This window comes from Rhinopithecus bieti, unplaced genomic scaffold (assembly GCF_001698545.2).
Source record: "Rhinopithecus bieti isolate Rb0 unplaced genomic scaffold, ASM169854v2 scaffold_21649, whole genome shotgun sequence".
Lineage (NCBI taxonomy): Eukaryota > Metazoa > Chordata > Mammalia > Primates > Cercopithecidae > Rhinopithecus > Rhinopithecus bieti.
The window spans coordinates 801,197-819,260 of record NW_016811584.1 but is presented as its reverse complement, the minus strand read 5'-3'; the positions used below and the strand labels follow the sequence as shown (position 1 = coordinate 819,260).

At 39.6% G+C, this 18,064-nt stretch overlaps 1 protein-coding gene across 1 annotated transcript in view; it reads left to right on the top strand.

Annotated features, from left to right (window-relative positions):
- The window catches only part of ERC2 (ELKS/RAB6-interacting/CAST family member 2), a 905,732-nt gene that overhangs the window by 596,918 nt on the left and 290,750 nt on the right, over nt 1-18,064 (top strand). Inside the window, 1 exon segment of the mRNA XM_017894219.1 lies at nt 11,122-11,282. Within this exon segment, the coding sequence (XP_017749708.1) occupies nt 11,122-11,282 (161 nt within the window).

The following is an 18,064-nucleotide window of genomic DNA, read 5'->3' as shown; positions in this document are numbered from 1 at the left end:
ATTCCTCTCTGGGAAAATCCCTTATTATATATCCTTAGAATAAATCCAGAAAGTAAAACCACTGGATCAAATAGTAATTCATTCTTTATACTGAATTTAAAAGAATTGAAATTTTTTTTCCTATGACCAAAAAAGGTAAATGTCCCACAAAGACTGAGATAATTTCTGAACATCACCACTGGACAACAAAGCTGTGAAAATGAGATGTTCTGATATTACACTTTCTAATGCAGTAGCCAATAGACCTGTGACTATTTACATTTAAATTTTAATTAATGTTAAATTAAAAAGAATTCATTTCCTGGTTTGCACCAGACACATTGGAAGTGCCACATGTAGTTAGTGGCATACATATTGGGCAGAACAAGTTACAACATTGCCAGCATTGCAGGAAGTTCTATTGGGCAATGCTTCTCTATTTTCTTCTCCAGTTCCTTCATCTTTATGTTTGGAATTTAGCCTAAGTAAGATTAAAATATGAACAATGCATGTTTTGTATATGATTAATTTGGTTTGTTATAAAGCATGTTTCGTAGTGAAAATTTTCACCTTTCCATTGAAGATGAAAAATGTGATGCATATTTTGGAAAATGTAAAAAAAATAGGAAATCCAACCCGTTGTCTTGCTTATGTATCCTCTTATAGGCTGAAAATTAAGTACTAGTGTTTAAGCTAATACCACTGTTAATGACAATCTCGGGTGGTTGCATGCTTACTATGTGCCAAGCGTGTTGCTTTTGTAGTGCCCGTATTCCTCACAAGGTCTCCAGAAGGTGCAGTTATTATTCACATTTTGCTGAAGAGGAAACTGATGTACATAGAGGTCAAGCTCGTTTCCTAAAATCATGCCGTCAGCATGTAGCTGGGGCCTGATGGGGACCCAAGCTTTCTGACTTCATAGTCCACATTCTTTACTATGTCTATACTGCTTCTCAAGAATGTCGCAGGCTGTTAGAGAGAAGGCCATCTCTGCCACGCTGCAGAACTGTGACAAGTGTATAATAAAGCCTCCCAGTTGCTCGAGATATACCTACACTACATATCCAGAAGCACATCCCCACAGCCTTTTCCTCGAGGAAGTTCCACTGAGCCCAATCCCATCTGGAATGAAGAGTGCTCAAGGGCATTTTGGAGAAAGTGTCATTCATTTGTATTCTGTCACTTTCTCATTTAACAGACTCTTAAGTCAGATGTATGTATTTTTGCACATTTCTTCTCTATCCTTCTCTTATTGTGGTGTGAAGTTTTGTTAATAAGCCTGGGAAGAGAATAGGAAAGGCAGAATGTAAAATGTTGTAAAAATCAAAAGAGTTTGAGCCCAAACTAATGTTCTTGATGTGGGCACTTGTTTGCAGGAGAAGGACCAGAGGCAGCCAATGTAAGCAAAGCTCCTTGATGCTTAAACTTCAGTGAGAAGAAAACAAATTACAAACACAGTCTTAAGGATGGTCAGGTCCAGGCCGAAAGCAGTCTGGGGATTTTCAGTTTCAACCTTTTCCAAAAGGTGTCACTCTAAGGCTGCAGTGGGGAGGTGGGAGGGAGGAAGAGATAGAAATGTCAGATAAGGGTAATTGGAAAAATAAGATTAGAAGTCCTTGTTTTAACAGATCCTTCAGCCTCCAGCATCACTGTCAGAGAAGTTGCTGCTGCTGAGGAGGGGGTTTAAGCGTTTATCTTCACTTTTTGATCTCAGGGTGACCTTCTCTGCCCAGAGTTGAGCTGGGCCAAGTCCAGCTATTCCCACAGGACCAATTCACATTCCAGATTTGCTGCAACCTGGGATGTGGGGGTTTCATTGGCTCTGTGTTCTGGTGCAAACTGAAAACTACCATCCTCTTGCACTCAGGATGGAATGAAGACAGGAAACCAGGATGGATGGTGGAGCCTAACTCAGAAGAGCCTGTCTGTTTTTAAAATATAGCTTTAAAAATTCCAAATCATTAACACAAAATACACACCAACTCCATGCTGACATATAATTTAAGGGGAAAAAATAGCTTTATCAAAATATTTGAGGATCAGCTCTTGCCAAGCAAGCCTCTTGAAAAGCACAGGAAGCTGCCACGCGTCAGAAAGAGATGCATGGAACCCGGAGTGGGGTCCTGGCAGATAACTGAGAGAGAGGCTGGTTTTCAAATATTTAGTTAAACAACACAAATGTATGTGTAAGTTTAAGTCGACACATGTTAATGATTTAAGGTCTTAAACGGGTTTTTTATTTTATTGTTTTAAGGCTCCACTGTTCACTTTAAAAGATCCGATGATTTCTCCAGAGCCATGCGTAAACACTGGACGTTTTAAAAAGCCAGGTGATGACTTCATTATTCTGAAAGTGAACAGTTATGAATTATTCAAATACAGTTGAATATTTCCTGGTAACAACTATTTTAAAAGAGAGTTTTAATGATCTGCAACATAGAATGACTAATACAATCAGAAATGGCACACAATTATTCAGGGTTTTTTTTCTTTTTTTGTAACTGATGAGGCCAAATCAACATCTAGCTTGAAGAAACCTTTATTATGTTCTAGATATGTAACACCAAGCCAATGTATTTTAAAAATGTAATCTTAGATATAAAATCAGAATTCCAGTCTTGCCACATTTGAGGACCTTTTAGGAAATTATTTTAAGTGAAGCATCTGGAATATTCTGGAAGACTTCTGAGGTGGCTTGGAATCCTATTTTCACTGAAAATGACATTTTAGCAATTAAACACCTTTTCTAAAACTTTTTTCCACAGGAAATATTATTGTCTGGTGAATTACTAATAGATGTATTTCTAGAAGAAGCACATGCTGTGTTAAATAGAGACAAGTGGGTTGCTTTCCTGCTGGACTGTCAAAAGCTTTTATTGTCTCTTAATTACTGTGATTCTCCAACTAGCATTTTTCTAAAGAATGGGACCACAGGGCCTCCTCCAGCCAGGGCTACCACCTGCACTTCCCCAGGCTACTTGAGTTGCCTGCCTTAGGGAGGCCAGCCACAGTGCCTAGTGCAGGATGGGCTGTTGTTTTACTCTTTTGCACCACCCAGTACTTTTCTTTAAAATCACAATTGTGATTAAGTAATTTGTTGATTCCTAACTTCCCTGTGGAAACCCTTCTGAAGACAGACCTGTGGCTAGTGTCCAGCAGAGTGCATGGCATGTGGGAGATGCCCAGTGAGGTGGTGGAATGAAGGAAGGGAGTGTGTATCTCCCAGGTCCCAGGACAGAGCCTGTGGAATGCATAGCAGGACTAAAAGCCACATGCTTCTGTGCCAGCGCAGAACCTGAGACATCTTTTTTGTGTCTCTGTGAAACTCACAGGTTCCTGGGTTCTCCAGGCAGCTGCTGAGGTGGCAGCGAACACAGGGCCTCCATCCTTTCAGGAGCCAAGTAACTGAGCCCCCTCATCCCTATAGCAAAGAGAAGGTGCTTGAAGCAAACAGAGAGCAAGAACTTGAAGGGCATTTGTTGAGGATGGTGAAGGGACCACTGATTTATGGGGTAGGAAAGTATCAAGTTTGGACTTACACTTCATCCATCATTGCACTAAGTGGGTCAAAGGAGGGTGTTTCAGAATCACATTTTTGTGCTTCCCTTCCTCCCATTGCACAGGTATTTATTGAGTGTGGATACTGGTGCTATGTCAGGTGCTGAAGGGACTTCCAAAGAAGATGGTGATACAGTCTCTGCCCTCCAGGGATTGTAATCCAGTTGTACTATAGCAACTAAGCATAAGTATTGTGCAGAATGGGTGCAGGCAATGAAAACTGAAGGCACTCAGGTTGGGTGAAAGTAGTGTGGCTAGGAATGGGCATGTGCTGGCGCCTTCCAGGGCATTAGGCAGGGTACTTGCTATGCATTATTTCACTTTATGCTTATGTCAATCCTGTGTGGCTGCTTCTGCCCCCTCTCTACTTTATAGGGGAGGATCTGTAGGCTTAGAGAGGTCAGTAATGTCTAGGGTTCCCAGACTTGGCTGCACTTTGGAATCACCTGGATCTTTAATAAAATACAGATGCCTGGCTCCCACCCTCAAATATTTTGATTTAATTAGGAGCAGTGTGACCACGGCATCAACATTTTTAAAAGCTTCCCAAGGGATTCTAACGTGCAGCAAAGTTTAGGAAACATTGGGTTAAGATTGGCCTAAGGTCAAAGATCTTATAGGTGGAACCAAAACTTGACCCAGATCTGACTGCTTCTAGAGCTCCAGCTTTTGATCACTGCAAGCTGTGAAGGAGGTCAGGTGTAGACAGGGCCTTAAAGAATGGGCAGTTTTGGTAAGCAGAGGAGTGAATGTAGGGCAGTCCAGGGGTATATGTGCATGTGTATGTGTGGTTGAGCATTGGTGAATGGAGCAATACGCAGACATAGATGGGCTGAATACTGACTGGGCACTGCGTTAATAAGAGCTGACATTTCTGTGGCACTACTGAGTACTAGGCATTGTGCTGAGAGCGTTGCCCATGTGAACCCATTTAATCATCATAAAAACCCTTTGAGCTAAGTTATGTTATTAGCTCCATTTCACAAGAGGTACTTGAGGCTCAGAGTTTTGTAATTCATTGTTTAGCTGCCACTTACATGTGAGAACATGTGGTACTTGATTTTCTCCTTCCGAGTTAGTTCGTGTAGGATAATGGCCTCCAGCTCCATCCTTGTTGCTGCAAAGGACCTGATTTCCTTCTTTTTTATAAAGCGGGGAGGGAAGAAGGGAGATGAAGTTTGAAGAAATACCTGTTGGGTATAATGTTCAATATTTGGGTGATGGGTACACATAGAAGCCCAATTCCCACATGCAATATACCTATGTAACAAACATGCATATGTAGCCCCTAAAGCTAACATTTTTTAAAAAGTCAATTCTATTCTTATATTGTCGCCACATAATCCATATTCTGGGCATTTTAATGTAATTTGAGTAAAAATTACTATAACTTAATTTTCACATAGCAATGGCAATAATTAATACATATTTAAAGCAAATTTTGCCTCTGAGTTTAGTTGAGAAACCTAGAAAATTTTGTCTAGATTCTTTCATGAAGGTAAGCAGTTTATTTCTATAATTTTGTAATAGTCCTTATTGAATATTATTTATTAAATGTAAATACTATCTTATTTTCTGACATGAAATCAATTTTCCACCTGGGGAAAAAAGTTATAATTCACTTAGAGTGAATTTATACATCTAGTAAGTGGCAGTCTAGCTCCTGAATTATGTTTCTAAGTCACTATGCTGCTCTGCCTCTTGTGTTAAGAATATACTAAGTGTTTTCATCTTTGCCAGGCTCAGCACTAAGAGCTCTACAGTCATTACTTCATATAATACTAGAAGCACTATTGTTACAGATGATCGGGCAAAGCCATGTCCTCACTTAGGGGTAAGGGTAGAGACAGAGGCTAGGGATACACACATGAGCATATGTGCATACATGTGAAAGCCCACATATATATACATATATGTATGCATGCATAATTATGTTCAACCTTATTATACATGTGGGAGGGGAAGCGACCTGAGCTTGGGGTGTCAAAAGTAATGATAGAAGGGAATGATGGATTCAAGAAATATATCCAAAATAGAACTCTCGGAGTTGGTGATGAATGGAAAGTCAAAGAGGAAGGAGAAGATAAATGTGGCTCTGAGGTCTTAAACATGAATGACTGAGAAAAGGTCAGGGCCTTGGACCAAAATGGTGGATGTGTTAGGGAGCGGCAAGTTGGGAGGGTGAGGACAGGTGATAGGGGTTTGGGTTAGGCAGGTGTACATGGATCAAGAGTTGGATTTTGGTCATCCTCAGTTTAAAGTAATATTAGGACATCCAGATGGAAGTGATCAACAGGTGGTTAGGTACATGTGAAAGAGGTCAAATGAGGAAAAAGGAGATAAGGTTTGGAGAGGTATCTACATAAAGGTGAGAACTGTGGAGACAGACCTCAATACATCCCCTGTATTTCTATGTGGATGGTGGAAATGCCTCTAGGACGGAGTCACAAGGAGAAAGACCCAGTTATGGGCTGCAGGAAGATGAGTAATTTGCAAAATAAACAGGGAAACAGGTTCCTAAGTGTCTTAGTCCATTTGGTCTACTCTAACAAAATACCATAGAGTAGGTGGCTTATACATAACAGAAATGTATTTCTCACATTCTGGAGGCTAGGCAGTCTAAGACCAAGGTGCCAGCATGGTCAGATTCTGGTGAGGGCCCTCTCCTGGGTTGCAAACTGCTGACATCTTGCTGTTTCCCTACATGGTGAAAGGGAATATACAGACTCCCTTAGGCTTCTTTCATAAGGTCACTAATCCCATATAGAAGGGCTCTGCCCCCGTGACCTAATCACTTCCCAAAGTCCTCATCCCTTAATGCTATCATCTTGGAGGTTAGGATTTCAACATATGAATTGTGGGGGTACATAAACTTTCAGACCATAACACTAAGAGAAGCATCAGTTTCAGGAAGATGAGGAGTGGATAGAGCACTGCTCACACGTTAAAATTGTATTTCTAAAAGACAATTTAATTACAAAAGAAAAATGCTTATCATTTATCAGTTATATACAAAATTATGTATATATTTATATGTAGCATCTCAATTATATGTATACACAAATACATAGAGAAATTATAACAATGTTTATAATGTTTACCTCTAGGTGGTGGGATTTGGGAGAATCTTAACTAAAAATGATGTTATTATTTAATCTTAAGAAGAAAGATTTCATCCATTTTCATACCTGGATCTTTCATATTTTTTACAATGAATATACTTTATTCTTTTTTTTTTTTCTGTGAGACAGGATCTCACTCTGTCACCCAGCCTGGAGTGCAGTGGCATAATACAGCTCATTGCAGTTTTGACCACCCAGGCTCAGGTGATCCCCTTGCCTCAGCCCCCTAGGGTAACTGGGACTATAGGTGCATATCACCATGCCTGGCTACATTTTTTTTTTGTACTTTTTGTAGGGATGGAGTTTTGCCATGTTGCCCAGCCTGGTCTCAAACTCCTGGGGTCACCATTTGTGATCAAGTGATCCACTGGCCCTGGCCTCCCAAAGTGTTGGGATTACAGGTATGAGCCACAGTGCCTGGCCACACTTTATTCTTATTATCAGAAAAAAAATTAATTTCTTGATATCAGAAGAAGAGGAATAAATGCCTTATGGGCTACATCATCTCACTTAATGTGCCCACAATCATCTGATAGGCAAGCAATAGGGTTCCCTATTTACCTGTTGAGGTAAATGTGGATGAGGAAATGGAAGCTGAGAAATATGAGCAGCTCATCTCACTCACACCATAATAATGCCATGGTTCTAATCTGGTGATGAAGACACAAACTACATATATACAATCAATCAGTTAAAATGGTATTTCAAAGAAGGAATAGAGACTTGGGGATGTGTTTAGCTATGCAAACTACACATTAAGAAAAGACATTTGGCAAGAAGGGAGTTACTTGTGGCCTGCAAGAGTAGAAATACCATGTGACAGCAAGAATAACAAGCACTTTCCTCTTGATGAGAGATGACTGTGGTGGGGAGATGGAGGCAGGCATAGAGAACTTGATAAGAATCAGGCAGTTGGCTCACGCCTGTAATCCCAGCACTTTGGGAGACCAAGGCGGGTGGATCACGAGTTCAGGAAATTGAGACCATCCTGGTCAACATGGTGAAACCCCGTCTCTACTAAAAATACAAAAATTAGCTGGGTGTGGTGGCACGCGCCTATAATCCCAGCTACTCGGGAGGCTGAGGCAGGAGAATCGCTTGAACCCAGGAGGCAGAGATTGCAGTGAGCCGAGATCATACCACTGCACTTTAGCCTGGTGACACAGCAAGACTCCGTCTCAAAAAAAAGAAAAAAAAAAAAAAGAATCAGACAGTTCACCAGTGAAGATAGGCCAGGTTATGCTGGGAGTAACCACCCCCAATCTCAGTGGGGAAGCACAACAAGGTTTATATTTTGCCTATGTGATGTGGGTTTGCCCTGGGCTTCATTGTGGTCACTCGGGGACTCAGGCTGAAAATGATGTCGTCTGAAACTTGCTTCCACGGTCACCATGGCAGGGAAAGGGTAACGCTGGAGTTGAACACTACCACTTAAATGTTTCTACCTGGAAATGACAGTGGTTTTAATTGGCCAAAGCCACAGCCAATTCGAAGGGTGAGGGGAAGTGTGGTCCTACCACGTGCCTGTAAGGAAGGGAACTAGGATATTGTGAAACCACCGTAATGATCACCACACCAGGGGACATATTTTTTGCTTTCTAAGGCTCTTGTTTTGGCAGCAAAGGAAACAGCTTTCAGGTCTCTAGAATATTAAACACAGGAAGAACCCATGGGCATCATCTAGGAAACTGAGATTCCAAGGGTATAATGATTGTTTGCAAAAAGTTACAGAGAGAAACAGTGGTCATGCTAAGACTAGAAGGATGTATTCTGAGGCCAGTGCCCCACATGGTCCTCAGTGTACAATACTCACTGTCCAGGGCCATTCAAATTAGGAAGAGTGAGGAGCTTGGCCTGGGAACTTATTTTAAAACTCTGCTTCCAAGGTGTTGAGAGGAGCAGTTTCGTCTCATCTGATACTAGCAGTTACTGATGTTGGAGGCCAGTGGCATCTCCATCACTTACAACTCTGGATTATGTCTCCCAGGTGCCCAGGTTTCTCCATGTGCTTGTTGCTGAAATGGCTGGAGCAGCCTGAAATCTTTAGGCTAAAGTGTCATTTAAAGTTGGGTTAATGTAGAACTAGCTAGTGTTTGCCCTAAGTGGTCCGGTGGCAGGTGACCTAAGACTTGGAAACCCAGCTGAATAGCTCCGTGTCTACAGATTGCAGATAGGTCAGCTTCGATGAATGAGAGAGATTGAACAAATGAGAATAATGGAGACCTCCCACTCCTCTGAAATCAATATTATGTTTGAAATAAAGAACGATTTATGACAGAAAAGGAATCATGAGGACACAGACCATCTCATATGGAGGGTCAGGCAGACTATCTGAATTGGCATATGGAATGATCATAATTCTGAGTTTTGGGGTCACTGCTATTGAGTGTATCAAAATAGAAAAGGGAGGAAAACTTAAAACTCTACTTTAACTTCATCACATATTGCTTTGGGTTTCTAGTCATATTTGTGATGTCCTGTGAACTTATATGAGAAACTAAAAAGTTTATTAATACTTTTTAAACTGTATAGATCTGTAAAGTTAAAGAATAATGCAATTTACTCTACAGTTAAATAGGGGTGGTTTTGTCACTTTCATAGGTTGTTCTTTATATTCCTTGCTTTTAAACTCTTTTGGTTTTGGCTTTGATTTAAATTACATGATCATTAAATTTCCTCTTTTATCAGGGCAAAATGGAAGGGTGTTTTCTTTAATCTTTTTTTTTTTTTTTTTTTTTTTTTTTGAGACGGGAAGTCTTGGCTCTGTCGGCCAGGCCTGGAGTGCAGTGGCCGGAATTTTTGCCTCACTGCAAAACCTCCGCTCCCGGGTTTTCTCGCCATTCTCCGGCTCGGCCTTCCTGAAGTAGCTGGGACCAAACAGGCCCGCCACCAACCCTCGGCCCGGCTAATTTTTTGAATTTAGGTAGAGGGAACGGGGTTTCACGTGTTAGCCAGGGATGTTCCTCGATCTCCCTGGACCTCATTGATCCGCCCGTCTTGGCCTCCCAAAGTTGCTGGCGAAATTAAACCAAGGCTTGAAGCACCGCGCCGGCTTTAAATCGCCCGGCCTCTAAATCTTAAAAGTACGTAATTTACCTTGGATGTAAACTATAATGCTTATTCTGAATAAATTCCATGTAAAACTGCAGAAATTGTGTAGAAAGTCTTTATGAATTGGAACTTAACATGTCATTGACACATTTTGAAGGGCGTTCTGTTGACTTTAGTGATGGATGAGCCTATTCTGCCAAGTTCAGCTGGAAGGGGTGTTTTAGAAAGCCAAACATCAACTCGAATCTAGAAACTTCCTGGAATCATGATTTTGGATCAGCAGGGTGGACACAGCCTACATCTGTGCAAGGGATGGCATTTTACCAGCTTGCTCCACGGAAGTCTTTGGAACGGAACCATAAACACCAGCCTTTTTCGTTGTGTGTTGCCTTTTAAAAGTCCCCAAAGGTTTGGGGAGGATAAGGCTTTGCCTCAGGGCTCCCGGGTCTCATTTTTTGGGACCTGGCTGAAAACCCTGGATATTTGATAGTCTGGCTTATTTCTACGGTGTATTAGCACCCTATAAAAGTTACATGTCATTTATTTCAAGTTTAGAACCCTCTCAAACTTCAGGGGCAAACCAAACTTGAACCTTTTGTGGCTGGAATTCTGTTTACCTTTGGCCAAACCTTGCTTCCTGAATGTAAGGCTGGGAGGTGAGGTGAGAGGGACTCCTGAGGCTCCCTGGACATCGAATAGCTTTTACCAAACACAGCTTTGATAGGTTAAAATGTGACCGAATTTGAAACACGTAGATTAACTTCCTGTCAAAGTACTCTGGGGCCTACACACAAAAGTATATTGTGCTGGGCAAAATGCCTTTTGAGTGTTGCCTTCCTTCAGTGGTGAGGAAGTATCTGAGACTTTTGCCAAACAGAGGTTGAAATTGGGTCAAGCCATTCACCCCCAATTCTAATAAATACATTAAGTAGTTTTTATAAAGGTTATTGGGCAATCCAATTGAACAAGGACCTTGGAGAAATTTGGACTTTTCTTGTGTTTGAAACATTTTTTAAGGATTTTTGCTCTGTTTTGTTTTAATTTTTTATTTCCATAGGTTTTGGGGGAACAGGTGATATTTATTTATATGAGTAAGCTCCTTAGTGGTGATTTGTGAGATTTTGGTGCAACCATCACCCGAGCAGTATACACTGAACCCAATGTGTAGTCTTTTATTACTCAACCTCCTCCCAGCTTTTCCCCACAACTCCCCAGAGTCCATTATATCATTCTTAGGTGTTTGCATCCTCATAGTTTCAATGACAAAGAAAGAAAGGGCTCCAAGACACAGCGGCCCAGTTCGAGGATCCCTATGATTCCTTTGTGTTTATTGTTGGAACACAGGCTAGCAAGGGATGTCTTGTGCTTGAATGAAGGAGAAATAACACACAGAGCTCCATGTGCCTTTCAGATAGAGGAACTGATGAATGCACTGGAGAAGACCAGACAGGAACTGGATGCCACCAAAGCACGCCTCGCCTCCACACAGCAGTCCCTGGCCGAAAAAGAAGCGCACTTGGCCAACCTCCGGATTGAGAGGAGGAAACAGCTGGAGGAGATCCTGGAGATGAAGTGAGCACCCATTGTTGCTTTTGTAGCCTCTCTCTTCTAGCCTCTCTTGAGAGTGGGAAAGGGGAAGGGCTAGAGAAGATGAAGAAAGAGCTCAGAGAAAGAATAATTTAGCTCACACTTGCCTGGTCATTTCTGAAAGTACGTTTCTTATGTTTTAATTGTAACTTTGGTGTCTCCATTTGCACATTTCTCACATCTGTTATTGAAAAAAATACAGATCCAGCTCTAGATTTTGGGTGTCTGTGTTTTGTGGATGGTGCTGGGATTCATAGATCTGTTGGAAAGGTCTGAGCCAGCCAAGAGACGGAGGCTTCGTTAAGCACAATGGTAATTTGAGCGCTGCTCACAGTAAACTGGAAACTTTTCTGAGGAGTATTTCCTAATTGTGACTATAACTTTGCTAATTATATTCTTTTCACTTGTGTACAATGCCTGGTTTGTGTTGGCTCTCGCAGAGTCTCAAGGTTGGCACCTCTTTGTTTAGAAAGTGAAACTCTGATTTGCTGGGCTTATAAAAATAGGTTGGAAATCCCACATCCCCGCCACACCCCACCCGGGTGGGGGCTTGGGAAGCTAAATCAGGGAGATTGGATTGGAACTAATCACTTCCTTTGATTTAATCAATGACGTGGGGCTGAGTGCTGGGAAATGGTTGTCCTGTGGTCCTGTGACACACCCACCTACACCTCAGTCTTATCTCATTCTCACAATGAAAGAGCATCATCACGGAACAACATAGGAAAGAAAATTACTGAGAGATTTTCATAAATATCAATTGCAATAGGTCTGTTTGTAAAGAACTAGTCAACAAGGAGCATCTCTGTGTTTTTAAATGAAATAATCACTAAGTTATAATTTAAATCGAACTTCCCTCCACAATAAGGGGAAACATACATAATTACGGCATCTTAAGCCTGTAACACAGACTTTGAAATTGGTGGCTAGGTATGGAAGTGACCTTATGGTGACCCAGCAAGCCTTACACATGGTTAGCATTAAACGCAGAAAGCTTAGATCATGGAAAGCATGGAATGAAATAGTTTGAAGGATTTAATAATGAGGACAAAACATTTATTCCTCATCAACTACCTCAGTTTCTCCAAGACCAAAGAATAAGTAGGGTTTTTTTTTTTCACATATAAACTAGCATTTTTTTCTAATCAAATATAATATAATAAGAACAGGTATGATTATACTCAGTTCAGAGTTGAGGGAGCTGAGACTCAGAGAGATTCACATAATTTGCTTAAGGCCATCTGGCCACGACAAAACCAGTTTTTTACCTCAAGCTCCATTTCTGCTATCTAATTTTCTTGAGGAATTTATGTGAACTCATTAAGACTGGGACTTGTGTCTGTTTGAGTCACTGTAGTCATCATGCTGCTGAGGGCAGTGCCAGGCACATGGGAGGTGCTCAGTGACTGTTTGCTGCCCACAACAGTGTCTTGAATATGATAGGCACTCAACGGTTTGTTGAGTGAGTGACTAGATTGAATACTGGAGGCCGAATTTTATGTAGCTAAGAAGAAAAGTATTTTAAGTATCTGTGATATTATCACCTTCATCACTAATTTATTAACACTGTTGAAAGGATACATGTTTATAAGCACAGCATACATAAAATCTTGATGTTTGCCAATAGTTACTGTTGTTTAAAAGATTAACTTATGTAATTAGTTGCGGAATATGTGTATGAATTTAAATGACACCCAGAAAAATTACAACTGTCAATATGTGTATAAACACTCAGCTGAGAAAGACCAAAAGTATAGTGTAGTGTTAAACTGAAGAAACAGCAATATGCAAAATGGAAAGTCCATTTATGAATGTTTTCATGTTAGAATCTAAAGTTATATCTTTTTATAATATCTATATACAAAGGTCATAAAATGGTTTATTTGAGAAAGTTTCCATCTTGCTGATATTGACCAATAAAACTTCATTTCCTAGAAAACAAGGTGGAATGTTATGATTTATACAAGAATAGAGAAAGATTTTGGAATTACATATACTTCCACCTTCATTTTGGATTTGATGTTTGAATGAAGGAGAAAAAAAATACTGAAATTCAACTTATGACTTAGTTTTACCCTTGAAAATTTAGCATATGTTTTATTTTGCATTTTACTTTCCATAATAAATGTAGTATAGAATAAAAATAATTTATTAACAATAGCCAATGCTAGTATTAGTGCATTAGCAATACGGGTCCATTGATTCAATCAGCCCGTATTCTTTTCTGTTCACCTGTCTCTCCTCTTCCTCCCTGTGTGTTATGTGTCAAGTCCAGCCTAGTTTTTCTCCTTGTTTTCCAACTGTTCTCAAGTTAACTCTCCATCTCCTGAAGTGATTTATTATGCCATTATAAAGAAATTTTAATTACTTCCTGTTTATAAAAGGAGCATATACTTTCAACATTTTGAGAGAACAAGTAATGGTGAAGTATGCTGGTTTGTGAGTCATCAGACCCCGGGTGGAATCCTGTTGCTTCCACCTGGTGACTGTGTGACTTGGGAGAAATACCCTTAACCTCACTAAACTTCCAGTTTCCTCCCGTAATGACTTGAATGGGAGTGGTTGTGAGGAGGGGTTCTCAGCAGAGGGCTTGGCACACAGAAAATGATATATGTATGCAAATAGCACTATCAGCCAATGAAAATATGTCCTTTGTTTAGTATACTTTGTGAAGAGTATCATTTATCTAAAATTTGGATTTATTTTTCTAAAACATATAAACTTTTTCCATGTGTATGTTTTCCCACTTAACTTCATGGTTTCAGATAGCACCTAACTAAGACCTCTTTTGGTGAATTGCCACATTATTGCTGAAGTGCTTAATCTGCTGCCACTGCAAAATAAATACAAAATTCCTGTGTTAATTCCTTTGGTGAAAGTAACAAAGCCCTGCTTCATTAAGCCTGATATGGACCCTATTCACTATTTAACTGGCCTAGAAGCCCAACCTGTGGGCTTCTGCCCTGGGACTATGGGAGGACTCAGATGCAGGGCAAGTATATTGACTGAGATCCTCAACTAGAGGCACCAGCCTCTTGGGCTGTTCAAGTTCGCCACTGGTTTGTTCAATCACAGTGTTTAAGCTGAATTGACACACGGGTTACTTGACATTGATTGAGTCCACGTAAGTTCGTGGGAACAGTCAGATGGGTATTATCATTGTTGGTGAGTTGTTAGCATCTGTGCCAAGCATTGTTGGTTTTTCATTCAACCGGCACCCATCATCTTTAGACAGGCATCTTTATGTCAGGTCTACCCAGTTTCCAAACTCTGGTGGGAAGGGAGAGGCTGTGTGATATTAGAGGGAAGAGGGGTGGGGCTGTGAGTCAAGAGAAAGGAACTGTGATCTCATAGCTCATTTCTGTCTCACCCCATAACATTAAACCTCACTCTCTGGTTGCCTCAGTTTTCTCTTCAGTAAAATGGAGGTGGTAATACCTGCCCTGCTTACTCTATAGAACTCTTATAGGGATAAGATTTCTTTTTTTAAGTAGCAAACTAAAATTAGTATAAACCAGCACATGTGAAAGTGCTTTGAAACCTAAAAGGGGCCTTTGAAATAAGAGGTTGTATCTGTTAAATTCATTGCAAACCAAATGGCACAGTTTTAGAATGGGAAAGCAACTGAGTCCAACCTCCCAGCCTGCACAAGCCAGTCTCCCATTCACAGGATTACTCATAAGGAATTCACCAGGCCCTGGTGAACACCATTCCCATGGCAGGCCATGGGCCCATAAGGTGGTGGTTCATGTTTCATGGCTCTTACAGGTAGCTCATTTGTCCTTATGTTGAACTGAAATGTCTTTCCATTTGTCTTGGTTTTTGTTCCAGAGCTATACAGAATTTACCTGAACCCCATCCAAAGATAGATATTTGTTTAGATATTTGTTAGGTGATATTGTTCATTTTAAAGGAAAAAAGAGGCAGTATAGAGAAACAACATGAAAAAATTACTCATGATCCTAACATGGAGAGAGAGACACTGATGGCATTTTGGTGTATACTTTTGCAAATGCTCCTTATTTTGTAAAGAAAATTGGACCGTACTTGCATATTTTGCAAGTCCCTCTTCTTTTGTGAATGTGAACAACCTTCTATGTTGCAAACATAGGATCGTATTATTTTTAATTACTCAATATACTGTCATATAGGTTTATGTCATTATTGGGCATCTGTCTCAGTTCCAGTGTTTTGATAAGCATTCTGCTGTTTAATTTTATTTTATTAACATATTTCTAAATACCTGTGGATTGTCAGGCTGCTGCGAGAAATAATACAAAGAGGGTTCTCATATCCTTCAACCATTTCCCTAATTGGTAACATCTTGCATAACTAAAGTACAATATCACATGAGGAAATTGATATTGGTACAATCTACCGGCCTTCTTCAAATTTCTCCAGTTTTACCTATCTATTAACATTATTCCAATTTCTCCAGTTTTACATGCACTTGTGTGTTTGTGTGTGTTTAATGATATCCACTTTTATCATATGTGTTGATTTGTGTCACCACCACCACCGTCAAGATGCAGAACTGTTTAATCATCACAGTGACCTCTGGTACTATCTTTTTATAGTTACATCCACTCTTAGGCTGTATAATTTTTACCCAAAGTTTTGTTTTGTGTTACGTCATTTTGGGACATGTGCCACACTGACCTACATTTTCTCCTACCATTCTTCTTTAGCTTTTCTTATTTTAAATGCTGACTGGATTTAGAGTGAGTTAATATTGCCTGATTCTTCCATTGTAAGGATTTCTCAGGATGTGATTTTATTTTATTTACAGTGGAATTTTCTTTTAATGTTGGATATTGAGAATCTGTCACATGGTAGGCACTCAAAAGTATTTGAAAACGAAAGGATGGATTAGTTAAAAAATGTATAAATATTCACTGATGATCTACCATGTGCTAGGTACTGTTTTAGATGAACAAACATGACCTTGTTGAGCTTGCATTGTAATAAAATTAGTGAAGGAAATGAATACACAAATAAGCAAATAAATGAATAGATACATAGATAAAGTACTGGCTTGGTGCCAGTATCTGCTTCTGGTGAGGGCCTCAGGCTGCTTCCACTTATGGCAGAAGGGAAAGGAAAGCTGTATGTGCAGAGATCACATGGGGAGAGAGGAAGCAAGGTGGAGATGAGGGAAAGAGCCATGCTCTTTTTAGCAATCAGCTCTTTCAGGGAAACTAGCAGAGTGAGAACTCACTCACCCACAAGGGAGAGGGCATTAATCTATTCAAGGGATTCACCCCACAACCGAAACACCAATCTCCCATTAGGCCCCACCTGGGATCAAATTTCAATAGGAGTTTAGGAGGGGACAAATATTCAAACCACAGCAATACCCTTCTTCAGTCTGTTCTTTATTGGTTGGTATTCTAACTGCCGGTTATTATTCCTCTGCTGGAAGAAACTAACAGTTCCCAACCATATATTTTCATAGTACATAATATTCATCTTTCCTTGTGTATAAGATTATTCTTTTACTTAAAATACATCCGAAACTTCTCGCTAAAACATTTCATAATGGTTCAATTTTGTTACATTTACTCATATTTAAAAGGATTTTATTAAAAGTATATTAAGAACATCATTTTATGTTTGATTTTATTAATGCCAGTTAATAAGCTTACATTCCAGTAACCAAAGCCCAATTATTTAATGTATGGCAGGTGGAGTTGAAATCTGTGGCTAAAAGGAATTGAGGGCCGTGAGATACAGTACTTAAAAATCTGTGTGCATTTGCTTGGATGATTTAAACTTAGTAGTTTAATAGGTAGACTGGCATCCTAATTGATATTTTTCATTTAGTATAAAATGCTAAGTTGAATAAGGGTTTTGATAGTTGCTTAATAGTCACATTTTTTGAAATGTTTATTTTAGACTTTTGGTGGTGATATCCTATGCTTATACAAACATTTTCAGCAGGCCCCTATGTTTTTAACTCATCTGACGATATGGTGCAATTCATCTTAATTTACTGGGTATTGTTGGGTTTTAGACATCTTCTCCAGATAGCCTCACAAGTCTTTGTATACACTGGATTATTTTAGGACATTTACAGTGAGGTAAGGCAGCAGCTTATTCGAGGGCATTACCCTGTTGGCCTCTTTGATCTAAGATCCTTTCTGAGAGAGCCACTCATTAGGTAAGTACCCTTCAAAGGAGAGCAAGGGTGCAGAAATGATAAAATCAATTTATTTTTTACTTCATGCCAACATGAGAAAAGACAAATCACATTTTTTTAGGATGGAATCCTAAGTGCCTAGCAATTTGGACAGGATAAATGGAGTCTGGGAGAAGAGTTTTGAAGCCAATTGTTACTTAAAGTTGATAAACTCAATAAACAAGAGGGTTGTGCTAGCCTACAGAGATATTATGGGGATTGACTGAGATTATAAATTCATGAGAAAGTGATTTTTAATCCACAAAAGGCTATACATATATTAATATGTTATTTACATCCATTACAGTTAGCATACACTAATCCTGTCTTTAATTTACAATTTGGCCTTCTCCATTCAAGAATTTCTTTCTTTTTTTTTTTTTTTTTTTTTTGTTATAATACTATTCTTTCTCTAACCAGTAGTTTATTTAGAAAAACTTTAACATGCCCAATTAAAAAAATATTAAATACTATGGTAATGTATCCTAGAATGTCCTATTTGTCATCTGTTTCTCTTTACTACCTGCTCAGTTCCAACAGGTATTTAAATCAGCTAGAACATGGATGAAGCCTATTGAAGCTTTTTGAG